At 35.2% G+C, this 12,938-nt stretch overlaps 1 protein-coding gene across 1 annotated transcript in view; it reads right to left on the bottom strand.

Annotated features, from left to right (window-relative positions):
* The window catches only part of CFH (complement factor H), an 82,241-nt gene that overhangs the window by 57,059 nt on the left and 12,244 nt on the right, over positions 1 to 12,938 (bottom strand). Inside the window, exons 6-8 of the mRNA XM_008591088.1 lie at positions 8,553 to 8,726; positions 4,643 to 4,837; positions 4,012 to 4,188 (exon numbers count right to left, since the gene is read on the bottom strand). Of these exons, the coding sequence (XP_008589310.1) occupies positions 4,012 to 4,188; positions 4,643 to 4,837; positions 8,553 to 8,726 (546 nt within the window). The remainder of the gene's footprint in view (positions 1 to 4,011; positions 4,189 to 4,642; positions 4,838 to 8,552; positions 8,727 to 12,938) is intronic.

Here is a 12,938-nt window from a genome sequence, read left to right as displayed (position 1 = left end):
CACTGGGGCACAGCAAAGACAGCTGATCTGCTCTCCAACCAGCATAAGCCCACTCTGTGCAGACTGGTCAGGAATATAGAACTGCGGAGGGAGAAGATTGTTGAAAAGACTCAAGTCCAGAACAGAGTTTCCACACAATCCAGGTGTACCAGACCTCACAAGACCCAGAAGTACCTACAAGGTTAACAATTAAAACCTGAGCTGCACAAAGAGCCTTCCCCAGGGAATCAGCAGCAAAACAGCAATTCAGCTCAACTACAGCTCAAGTGCTGGTCCCTACAGGAAGTTCCCCCATTTTAGAAGTAAGCAAAGGACAACAAATTAGTTCCAGTGCAGAGTTAAGTGGTGGGAACAGCAAAAAACCCAACACAGAACTGAAAGAAAAAACAAAGAACCCACAACCAGAGACAAAGTCTGATATTAACTAGTAAAGGTCTCACATCACCAAAGAACACCTGTAAAACCTAGAAAGACAGGAAGCCCCCTGAAAGGGTTGCTGGCCTCAGCCATGTCCCCTGACACCCACATACAGCCCAGCGGTGACCACTACAAGCCAGGGAAGTGGGAGTCTGAGGGTCTCAGCTCTCCCCCCCACACACACACACCTGCATCAGCCCAGTGATGACTACCGAGCTGTCACAAGAAGTGCCCTGGTCACCCCTGCAGGAATGAGGGGGTGCAACGAACCTCTACCCCACCCCTCCCCCTTCCTCCTTCCCCCACCCTATCTCCTTCCCACTTCCCCTCTCCCCCTCTCCCAACTGCTCCACAACAGCATCTTAGAATGTAAAATAATAAAAATATTAATAAATAAACTTATAAAAAGAAAGTTAAAAAAAGAAATAGGAAGTATATGCCCATCCACAGACTTGTATTTAAATACTCATAAAACGTAACTGTCAAAGTCTGGAAAGAATCCAAATGTTCATCAATAGTGGAGTAGATAAAGAAATGTTGGTATATCTGTATAATGATATACCACTCCACAATGAAAAGAAATGTTCCTCGTACAAGAAACAATATAGAAGGATGTCACAGAAATTTTACTGAAATAAAGAAGGCAGGTATAAAATAATATATTTTGCATAAATCCATTGACATGAAATTGTAGAAAGGCCAAACTAATCTACATTAACAACAAAAAAAACCTTTGATTTCCTAAACTGTTGAAATCAGAGGGAGATTGAGTGGAAAGGGAACAAGAGAACTTTCTCAGAGGATTAAAACTGTCTCCAGCTTGATTGGGTCTGTAGTTCTACAGCCATATCATTTGTCTGTGTCATTAGCCTGCACACAAACAGAGCATGCTTGCACTTTATGGTATACAGCTCATGTTTGAATAGAGATAATTTTTTAAATGAATCTTTGAAGATTAAACATAAAGTTGTCAAAAAAAATTTTAATGTGATTGAATAGTTTAAAGAAAAAAACCAAAGCAATCTGCCTGAAAAAGAAATGGAAAGTGAAAAAAGTGTGAAATTCTGAGAACATATTTTGAAGAAATTCAGGCCAAATAACAGAAACTCCAGAGAAAAAGAATGTAGAAAATTAAGAATATAAAGAAACAAAAACCACGCTGACCATCACACAAAAGCTCATTACAAGTATTAAGCAAGATTAAAAAATCTTGTGAAATTGCAAATCGCCAACGTAAAAAGAAACTTCTTAGAGCTTAAATAAATAATACACGTGTTATGGTCAAGAAACAGAGCTCAGAAAAGCTAAAAGCCTCTCATCAGCAAAAATGTCTAATAGAAGAGTTGGCAGGTATTCAGAAAGACCTAAATGCATTTAGAAGTATAACCATTCATGAACAGGAAGACTCACTATCATAAAGCTTTGAATTTTTTATAATTATTCAGAAGATCCAAGAAAATTCCAATAAAAAATCTAAACAGGGTTATTAAAAAGAACTTGATAAACTGATTTAAAACGTATATGGAAGATTAAAGCCCCAAAGCCCTGCTCCCCCACCCCCAAAAATAGACAGATAAAGAAAAAAGATTAAGATGAAAGATCATAATTAGATTTTCATACTTGTTATTAATCTATAGTAATTAAGATAGGGGGTTACTGGAACACTGGTTGAAAAATTGCTTACTAATAATGCATAATGGAGTCGTCGATAATAGACAGTCCATATAAATGTACGATATATGAGAAAAGTGCAATGACAGATGGCTGGAAAATGTTGGGATTCTAATATTTTAAAAGCTCATTACAAGTATTAAGCAAGATTAAAAAATCTTGTGAAATTGCAAATCGCCAACGTAAAAAGAAACTTCTTAGAGCTTAAATAAATAATACACGTGTTATGGTCAAGAAACAGAGCTCAGAAAAGCTAAAAGCCTCTCATCAGCAAAAATGTCTAATAGAAGAGTTGGCAGGTATTCAGAAAGACCTAAATGCATTTAGAAGTATAACCATTCATGAACAGGAAGACTCACTATCATAAAGCTTTGAATTTTTTATAATTATTCAGAAGATCCAAGAAAATTCCAATAAAAAATCTAAACAGGGTTATTAAAAAGAACTTGATAAACTGATTTAAAACGTATATGGAAGATAAAAGCCCCAAACCCCTGCTCCCCCACCCCCAAAAATAGACAGATAAAGAAAAAGATTAAGATGAAAGATCATAATTAGATTTTCATACTTGTTATTAATCTATAGTAATTAAGATAGGGGGTTACTGGAACACTGGTTGAAAAATTGCTTACTAATAATGCATAATGGAGTCGTCGATAATAGACAGTCCATATAAATGTACGATATATGAGAAAAGTGCAATGACAGATGGCTGGAAAATGTTGGGATTCTAATATTTTGAAATAAGGAATTTCAATTATTATCATGCATAGAAATCAACACAAAATGTTGTTGGGAGGGAGGGGGGACAGGGAGGCGGGAGGGGGTTTGGGTAATGGGCCACCTAATCAACCACATTGTATATTGACAAAATAAAATAAAAAATTTTTAAAAATCAGCACAAAATGGATTAAAAATACTGAAAGACAAAATTTTATAACATTTTAGAATAAAATACAGTATAATGTCTCTATGTTCCTAAAGAATGGAAATATTACTTTAAATAGAAACAGCAAACATCAATCATGAAACTAAAAATTGACAAATTTTAGTAAAAGGGACAACTTCTGTTTACAATTATTAAAAGAAAAATACTAGACACAGAAAAGAAGGCATTTGCAATACACATAATTGAAATTAAGTGGAATTAATATTCAGAATTACTAAGATTCCAATAAATAAATATCAAAACCCCCCTAAAGGGAAATTAAGAAAAACATGAAACTGCATTTTATAGATTAGAGTAACTAACTCACAATTTAACCAGTGAATATATCTGCTAAACTCAACTAATAATAAAAGAGATGCAAACTAACACTAAAATGCTGTAATATTTTATAGCCTCTCAGTCTGTAAATATTAAAATGTGACATCACCCGTCACTAACAAGGATATACAACAGGAAGGAAGTGTTGAGATGAACGTCTATTGGTACAACCACTACAGGAAACCTTCTAAATAGAACATGCACAATGTCCCAGAGAACCCATTCCCAGTTATTATATCCTAGAGAAACTCAGAGACAAATAACTTTACTGTAAAAATGTTATAACAATATTTGAATATATGAATGACATTTTTGGTTATCATTGTATTTATTTTCTATCTTAAACTGTAATTTTATAATGATTTTGAGTCAGATGATTAAGTGATTTATGTACATATTAATATGACAATTCACCAGCAACTGCATATTGTGCTCACATTCTTTTACTGTATTCTTGACTAATATCTTTTGATAGGTGCACTCATTTTGATATACACTTATCAAGATATTCATATATCATTTATACAAATTTGAAAAAATAAAACCAAATAAGTCCATTGGCAAAACGTGAATCTGATATAAACATTTTTCCCGTTCATACAGATGAGTCTTTACAAGTCATGAACACAGAGGGATTTCCGAGCACGTTTACTTACTGACACGAATGCATCTGGGAGGAGGGGACCAGTCATTCTCGGTACATGTCACTGTGGTCTGCTCCTCCGGAAGGCTGTAGCCACGATAGCAGGTGACTTGCACAGATTGACCTTGTAAATATTTTTTTTCGTACCTTGGTTTATGTCCATTCTCCACATAACTGAAAGTACATTGTCCTAAGGACCATAAAAATGATAAATTTTAAAAAATGAAAAACATTAATATCGTGAACATAGTAGATTAAAAATGGCCTTTACAATATCTAAGTAAGAATGCATAAACACCCCAAAATAACATATAACGAGAAAGATTAAAGGGACTACCAGATGAAGTGTTTTTAAAAAAGAAAAAAATCAGTATTCAATATTATAGAGCTTTAGTTTTTATAATTAAAATATGTATAAATGACATAGGTATTCTTGTAAAGTCTCTACCTCAATTTCTTATAGGATTTTGAAGAAGAGCTCCTCGTGAAAAAAAATTCTGCAACAACTGTCTGGGTCTTTTTGCTCATCCACCACTTCCCTGGCCCTAATTTTGTCATACAAGGCTTAATTGTGATCACTTATGTGTTCTCTCTCCACCCTTTGGACGTTTTATACATGTATAATCGTAAGGAGGTTTACTTACTGCGACATGGTACCGCTGGGGACCATCCTTCTTGTGTGCAATAAATAGTATCCCAGTAGCTTCCTGAAGATGTCACAAAATTTTGATCACAGTGATAATAAAAAGACTTTCCTACAGGTACTGGAAAGTATGGTCTATATCTATCTTCATTATATAGGCTTCCGTGTTTTATTTGCAGAAAATCACAAGGTTTAACTTGCAATAAAAAGCAAAAACAGTATAAATAATGTTTTCTCTTAAAAAAAATAATATTAGAGATGAATTGTTTAATCAATGAATTATATTCTCTTAGCATAATTACACTTATTCCCTTAGGGTTTCTAGGATGAGAAAAATTATAGAACTCAGATGACTGAGGTATGTGAGGAGGTCTCTGCTAGTGAAGATGTCTTGTGGGTCACATGATACAAAAGCTTGCACGAAAATTCTCCAGGAGGAAGATTGTCAGACCTTTAACGATATTTTCTGAGTGCACATATCCACTGAGTACCCATATCCTAGCCCTGGTTGATGAAATGAGCTTCCTGGTTGAGAGACAAAGCTGCTGATTTTACTGCTCAGCTCATGTTTCCTTTTCTTTCTTTTTCGTTCTCATCCGAAATCAGAGCCCTGCTTTTCTATTCAGTCCAACGCAATGTAGTGAGATGCATTCTTTTGTTTTTGTTTTGTTTTAGATTAAATTATTATTAGGCTTTTTTTCTTCTACTTACTGGAGACAGCATAGGAAACAGAGAAACTAAATTTTCCTTCGATTTGATTATTCCACACAGAAAAATAACATTGCTAATTAACGTCTCAAACTAGTCATTGAGGTAAGTTTTTCATTCTTTATTTAACCACAGAAATGGACCAGAAATATATATATATATATATATTTTTAGTATTCCAGGTATATTTTATTTTTTTTTAGTATTCCAGGTATATTTTATTTATTAATTAAAATTAATTTTATTTTGTAAATTTAAGGTATACAACATGTTATTATAAGATACATATATATAGTAAAATGGTTACTATAGTGGAACAACTTAACATAGTCATCTCACTTGAGAACTATAGTTAATAATAGTGTATCTTGTTTAGGATTTTCGCTAAATAAGCAGGTTGTAGATAATTGACACAAGGGCAAAAACGGGGTAACTATAGAAATATTTCTTAATATTCAAATAGCTAAGATTATAATAAACATTTATTTCTATTTTAATTGAAAAAAGGAGTTTTTTAATGTGTCTAAAATATTTTCAAGTTAAATACAATATAATTACATTTGACTGAATTATTCTTAGATAGAGAATTATTTTGACAGATATGTTTAAGTGGTATTTGGTTTACTATATTGACAGGTTTATATATAACATTTCTCAGAAAATTTGCTCTTTTTATGAGATTACCTAGAGATAATCTCATACTTTTAATACCAGAATAGTATTAGTGTTTTTTCAAGAAATACAATTCTATTTTAAGAAACCTTATGTAACGTGTTAAAAAGAATCCCAACACACGCAAACACACACCAATATCCCTTATTGTCTTCATCTTCCTTAAATTCACTGATTCACATTTTTACTTGATTAGAGAAATACTTAAATTAATTTCTACACACTCATTATGTGAATTAAAAAATTTGAATCCTTTTTATTCTATATATGTTTCTTTAACAAAGAATAGTGAATGATCAGTCTCTAGGGGTAGTTTCTTGGCCTATGATCCATATATCATAATTCATAGATTTTATTCCTCACTTTCATGAAGCATCCAATTTTGAAATTAAAATGTTCGTTTTGTCTCATTCCTTTTAGGTAACATTCAATATTTGTCCCCACCATGTTGTAAAACTTTGGAATATTTTTTACTTACCTTTGGATTTTACAAATTTCATCAGGTTGGGTATCATTTATCAATAATTGTGCCTCAGGCAAGTTTGAGCCTGAATTTGCAGAAACTGAGTTTTAACTTAATTAAATTTCCCATTAAATTGTAAAGCGCAGACTTGAAACCTAGTGGTCGATTTTAGAATCAGCGTGGTTGGTTATCTACCTCATTATGGTGTTTCACAGAGTATCAACCAAATAAAACAGTCCACTGAGATTTCTTTTCAAAAGCTACAAAAAGGAGGCATTATTGAAAGTAGGTGTCATTATTACCACAGGCCTGAGCCCTTTCACTATTCTTCTCTCTCATTTGCACACATTTGAATTTGCATTTCTTTTACAGAGTGGTTTTTGAAGTAAATACAGTATTCCACATAGAGTCTGGTAAGCACTGAGATCAGCAGAACTTAGAACAGACTCATTCTGCTTCCTACACTTCTACCCATGCGGGTCGTGGCCTGTTAGCAGTCAAGGTGGTTCCATCATAGTGTTGACTCAAGCTGATCTTAAAACTGATTAAAATAGTCACTAATTTTTGTAACTGTTGCTAGTCTGTCTGTACTTGGGCAGCTAATCTCTCTGACCCAAGGCCAGGATCACAGCTAAATTCTCTTATTTGATTCAATCTAGGACAAAGGATTCTTTTCAAACGATAAATATGTCCTAATGCAGATTCACTATCAACACCCCTGCATCATTCCAGTTGTGAATTTGTACCGCATTTCCCCTAACCCATTAAACTATTTGATGACACAAATAAATAATGCATCTGATAAACAGATAAGGTTATTTAATGAAATTATAAACTGATAAACCATCTAACCCATCAATTTCTTTATTTCATCCTCAAGAACCCTAGAAGGTCCATTGTGAAATAGGTTGTTGAAATCTAGATATAGCTGGGCCTCGGTTGGCCCAGACACATTTGGACTGATGTGCAGAATCATAGCCAACTGAAATTCATTAATTTTTTTTCTTATAATTTTTATGTACATTTGTTTCATTCTGATAATAGCTTCCTCTCTTAGGGACTGAAATTATGCCTGAAATTAACATTAAGGTCATTGACCAATTATTTGTATCATTATGTTTTTCTTTCATAGAATATCCAGTTTAAGTGTGGTACACCTTTACAATGTGCTGCCAGATAGAAAGAAAAGGAATATGACTGTAGAGACAGAAAAAACTTGAAAAAGGGCAAAGAAAACATCCCAGAAATAAAACACTCTCTTGACTTGAATGGCATTTTGCTACATGTATTGGTTTCCAAAAACTACACAAGTTTTTCAACACTCTTCCTTCCACACTAATTCCTACACTCGCACCCCTTGCGTTTGTGCTAGACGTACTGTCTTACTTCCAGGACTGGATATGGCTGAAGTAATAGCACGTGAGTAGATCACAAATTGTATCGAGGTTTCTTCCCTCCCTCTCAGATCACCAGCCCTGGAGAAAGTCAGCTGCCATTCCCTCAACCCAGGGAGAGTTTCATGTGCTAAGGAGCTTGGGCCTCCTCACAAAAGCCATGTGAGTGAGCCTTGCTGAAAGCAGATCTCCCTGCCAGCTAAGCCTTCAGATGACTGTGGCCTGGGCCATCATCTTGGCTGCAACAAAGAAGAGTCCGACTCAAACTACCCAGCTAAGCCTCTCCCAAATTCCTGACTCGTAGAAACTGGAAGATAGCAAAGGTTTGGTGCAATAAATAACCAATATACTATGTGTTAGATGGCACCTTTCATACCTAATGTTTTAATTCAGATATTGGAAGAATTTTACTAATTAGAAACATGTGCATTCATACACACACACACACACACATTTAATTTAGAGTAGCGAGGACATTTTTTTTAGTTTACAAAAATGTGTTTCTTATATTACTTAGAACTGGCTACTTTGAAAAGTAAAGAATACTTCTAAAGGTTCTAGTTTACATACACGATAAGACAAATATTTGGTTTTATTGTGTCCCCATTTTTTATGTGTTTAAGAGAAAGTAATTTCAGAATTCAGAAGTAGGTCAAATTATGAATGAAACTTACAGCTACATCTTGGAGCAGGTACCCAGCCAACCTTTGTGCATTTTGCTGTATTTCCCTGGGTTGAAGGATAAAAACCACCTTTACACTGGTACCTGATTTCATCTTGAGTTCTGTATTTACTCTTTTCAGGTGAGTAAAAACCATTTGGAATATAAGGAGGATTGCATGTTATTTCTGAAGGAAAAAAAAAAGAAAAACAAGGATGTGAGAATAATGTAGAACTCAGTACCCATTAAAATTCATCAAGTATGTATGAAAATTAAAAGGTTGATTTTATTTGTCCTTGGCACAGCACAAAGTGACGTTAAAATGAGCACAGGCTCATGTCCTCCCTGCTCTGTCTCTCATACTTCCTTTCACTATTTTCTCAGCTGATGTATTTGTGCCTCCTGAGCTCTTAATCCCTCTTTCTCCAAAGCCATCACACGCTTCATGATATTTCTTACCTGGCAATGACCCCAATATAGAATTTCAAATATTCCTTTCACTTTGTTGGCTTCTTTTTTTCTCTTTTCTCTTAAGGACTGTTTATAAATATTCAGAGTCTCTTCCTTCCAGACAATTGATAGGACTGCACATTCCTCCCCTTCGAAGTAAACGTGGCCATGTGATTGCTTGGGGTAATGTCATGTAAAACTTTCACATTCGGGAGGAAGTTCTAAAAGACATTGTGTGCATTTTTAGGTTCCCTTTCTGACAGCTGCAGTGAGTAAAGAAGCACATAGAGAGGAAGCGTCTCTCTCATCTTATTCTTACAATTACTGGAATGTCCAGAATCCTTTCTTACCTATACTGCAAGTGAGCACGAGTAGGAAATAAACTTTAGCTTATTGAGATATTACAATATGACTTTTTTATTGTGACAGGATAACCTAGTGCAGGGTTTTGAAAACCTTTTCTGTACAGGGCTTGGTAGAGATCTGTGTCAAAACTACTCAGCTCTGCCGCTGTAGCACAAAAGTAGCCATCAGCAACACATAAACCAATAATCACGCACGTGTCCCAATAAAAGTTTGCTTACAAAAAGGGGGCAGGCTGGATTTCAGCTAGAAGCTGCCGTTTGCCATTCCTTGACCCTGTCTGTTCTGATTTACAAAGCTCCTTCCCATGCCTTTCCATCAGCTCTGCTATGTCTCCATAATGCATCAATTCTCAGTATTCTTTTTTAAATAAAATACCATCCATATTCAGTATTGTAGGAAAGTCACATCACCATCTATACTGATGCCGTATTGTATTTCGGACTAGAAACTTGTAGTGGATATTTGGCATTTATATGCTCTGTGTTTACTTCCTATTCCATTTCCCAAAGTAAATGACCTACAGCGTCTTCATTTTCCTCAAGCCACCCGGTTGCTCCTTCTTCAACAGACGAGTCCTTGCATTCACACAGACAGTTGAAACTATCACTTGTGAGTTGCCTGCATTTCAGCATTTCTTCGACGTGTGCTGCTTCCACTCTGACTTAAGTCTTCCCTTCAGTCTTAGATGATAAGGTGTTTCTTTCCAATTCAGGCCAGCTTCAAACCTTTCACTTTCTTGCGGATCGTGAACCGTTGTCACCCACTGTGTCTTAAGTGGATATGCGAGCTCCTCGCTAATGTACTACATCCCTCCTCCACTTCACAACCCAAATCCTTAAAATACCATTTCACAGTTGCTATTTCAACTCCCCACCTCCCACTTACCCTGGACCCTCCACCGCCTGATGTCTGACACCCCTATGGTGCTGCCTCTGTTCTGGCAAATGTCACCGATGTGCTCCAATTTCCAAACCCAGAAACTCTTTGTATTCTACATATCACAGTGGCTGGTATGTATTATGGACCCCTTAGTATTTTGTTGAACCGAACAGATAAAAACTTCTGTAATATCTGACTCTGTTGATCGCTGAGTTTTGCAAATTCTCTAATGCCTCACATTCTTATGATCTCCTGCTCCTCCTTCTCATTGTCTAAGTAAGACTCTTATTTTACTTTACATTTTATTTTATTTACATTTACTTTACATTTATTTTATTTTATTTTATTCTATTCTCTTTTGCATTTGGTGCTGACTCCTTATTCTGAGACAGAATAAACTTCAACATGTCTCTATTGCTAACAGGATATTATATTTATATTAGTAATGATTGTATTAGAAATAATATGTGACCACCTAAACACAAGTTTTAAGTAAAATACGTCTTCAGTATTTGATGTTAATTGACTAACCTTAAATGAGCCCTACATGTGTTCTTTCATTTTTGTTTTTTCTCTCTCACTCCATTCTGCTATGGCTATCATGTTTTCAGTTACCCACTGCAGTCCAGCTTATATGTCTTGACTTAGTTTTTACTACATTGAACAGCTCATTTTAATACCGTTTGCTAAAGTCAAAAGTCTGAGATATAAAAAATGAGTTTAACTAAGAGACTAACCAAATAACATTGGGAGAATTTTATTAAATTAATTTAGAATAGAAGGACTTCTGGTAATTACTCTCAAGCAGGAGACATAAATCATTTGCTCAACAAAGTTCAATTCTCTGCACTTATAACCTGCCTAAAAGTAAATGACGCTATTAAAACATTGTCAGAGTATGTACCTCTATCCAAAGAGACTGTCTGTATGAATGGGGCCACTTTTTTCCTACTATTAAAAACAACCATTAGTCATTTGAAGTACAGTAGTTCAAGTTTAGCACTCTATGTTGTAAATCAATAGAAAATCCAGTCTGCACTGGAAACAGGTGGAATTAGATCAAAGGTGCCTTTTACTTAGATTTAGCAGGTCTTGGTATCTTTTACTGTTTCTGTAAATGACTTGTTATCAGAGACTGTCCCCTATTTGGCACAAAGACCAAGGTTTTAATAATTCACTCTCAAACAAAGCCTCTGACATGTGCATGCCATAGACCAGATGGGAGAAAAATTTAAGTATTTTCTTCTAGATTATTTTATTTAAATTTTGTTTTATTATTTAGTTCCAAATGACTTATAGATTTGAGGCAACAAAGAGAGTTTTGAGTTATATGATTGCAAAAAAATAAAATGTATAGATTTCTACTTCACTGCAAGTAGATCCTTGCACTGTACCAGGAACACAAAGAGAAGTATTTGTAATGCATCAGTTAAGGTACGGAGAGTGGAGTTCTCTTATCAGTAACAGACTTCTCTATATCTAGATAGTGTAAAATGCATTTCAGTAAAATGAAGCATATTGTAAGAGAGTGCTTGCTTACCTAATTTGGGGTGAAGCTCTCTTTGTATTTATCTTTAGTAAACTATCTTGTGCAAGACAGTACCCAATCCCAGTGCCTTCTTTAGGCATCTCTCTCCCTAAATAAAACAGGACCCAAAAGCATACAGTTTTGAATTTTTAGGCTTTGACTCACACTTGTGACTGAGAAATGAAAAAAAAAAAAGGATTCTAAAAGGAGAATAAATATGGAGTCTTTGCGTGTGTGTGTGTGTGTGTGTGTGTGTGTGTGTGTGTGTGTGTGTGTATAAATGAATCAAGTGTTGAAGAAAAGCAAGCCTAGAAATTGTAGTAACACGTGTGGGAAAAACCAGAGAGATTTTCCATTGTGAAAACAAATATGTACTGAGCAAGAGCTTTAAGTAGGTATCTAAGTGACCAAAAGAAAGAAGTGAAGTAATTAAACAACCTGAATGAAGTAGCTATGCTACACTGAGTCACATGCCCAAGTAGAACTGAATTTTCAAAGTTTCCCTCTGAATTCATTGAAAACTGGAATGGTGGTTTATTGTAACATTCATCTTCAATACAGGTCAAGGCACCATGTAAAATAAGTGGTTTATGAGCTACATTTTGATAACTGGATGGATAAGTCAGCTGTCTACTTAAGAGGGGCTCCGGAAGTGACACGTGTGGACGTTACTGCCAGAGGACTGGTGCACGCTCTTGCTTTTCTTGAGTTGGACTCCACACACCACAGCCAAACATGAATCTAATGTGGGTTATCATGGTCTCATGTTCACTAACCTCTTTCTATTCTCCAATAGTGAACATGCAGAAAGAGAAATCAAGAAAGCCTGCCCATTTACAATAGCCACCAAAAAAATAAAACACTTAGGAATTGAGTTAACCAAGGATGTGAAAAATCTCTATAATGAGAACTACAAACCACTGCTGAGAGAAATTAGAGAGGATACAAGAAGATGGAAAGATATCCCATGCTCTTGGATTGGAAGAATCAACATAGTGAAAATGGCCATACTACCCAAAGTGATATACAAATTCAATGCAATCCCCATCAAAATTCCAAAGACATTTTTCTCAGAAGTGGAAAGAACTATCCAGACATTTATATGGAATAACAAAAGACCACGCATAGCCAAAGCAATGCTGAGCAAAAAAAAAAAAAAATAAAGCTGGAGGCATA

The sequence above is a fragment of the Galeopterus variegatus genome, unplaced genomic scaffold (genome assembly GCF_000696425.1).
Source record: "Galeopterus variegatus unplaced genomic scaffold, G_variegatus-3.0.2 Scaffold6618, whole genome shotgun sequence".
NCBI lineage: Eukaryota > Metazoa > Chordata > Mammalia > Dermoptera > Cynocephalidae > Galeopterus > Galeopterus variegatus.
Note: the sequence above shows the minus strand (reverse complement) of the source record. Positions and strands in the feature narration are given on the sequence as shown.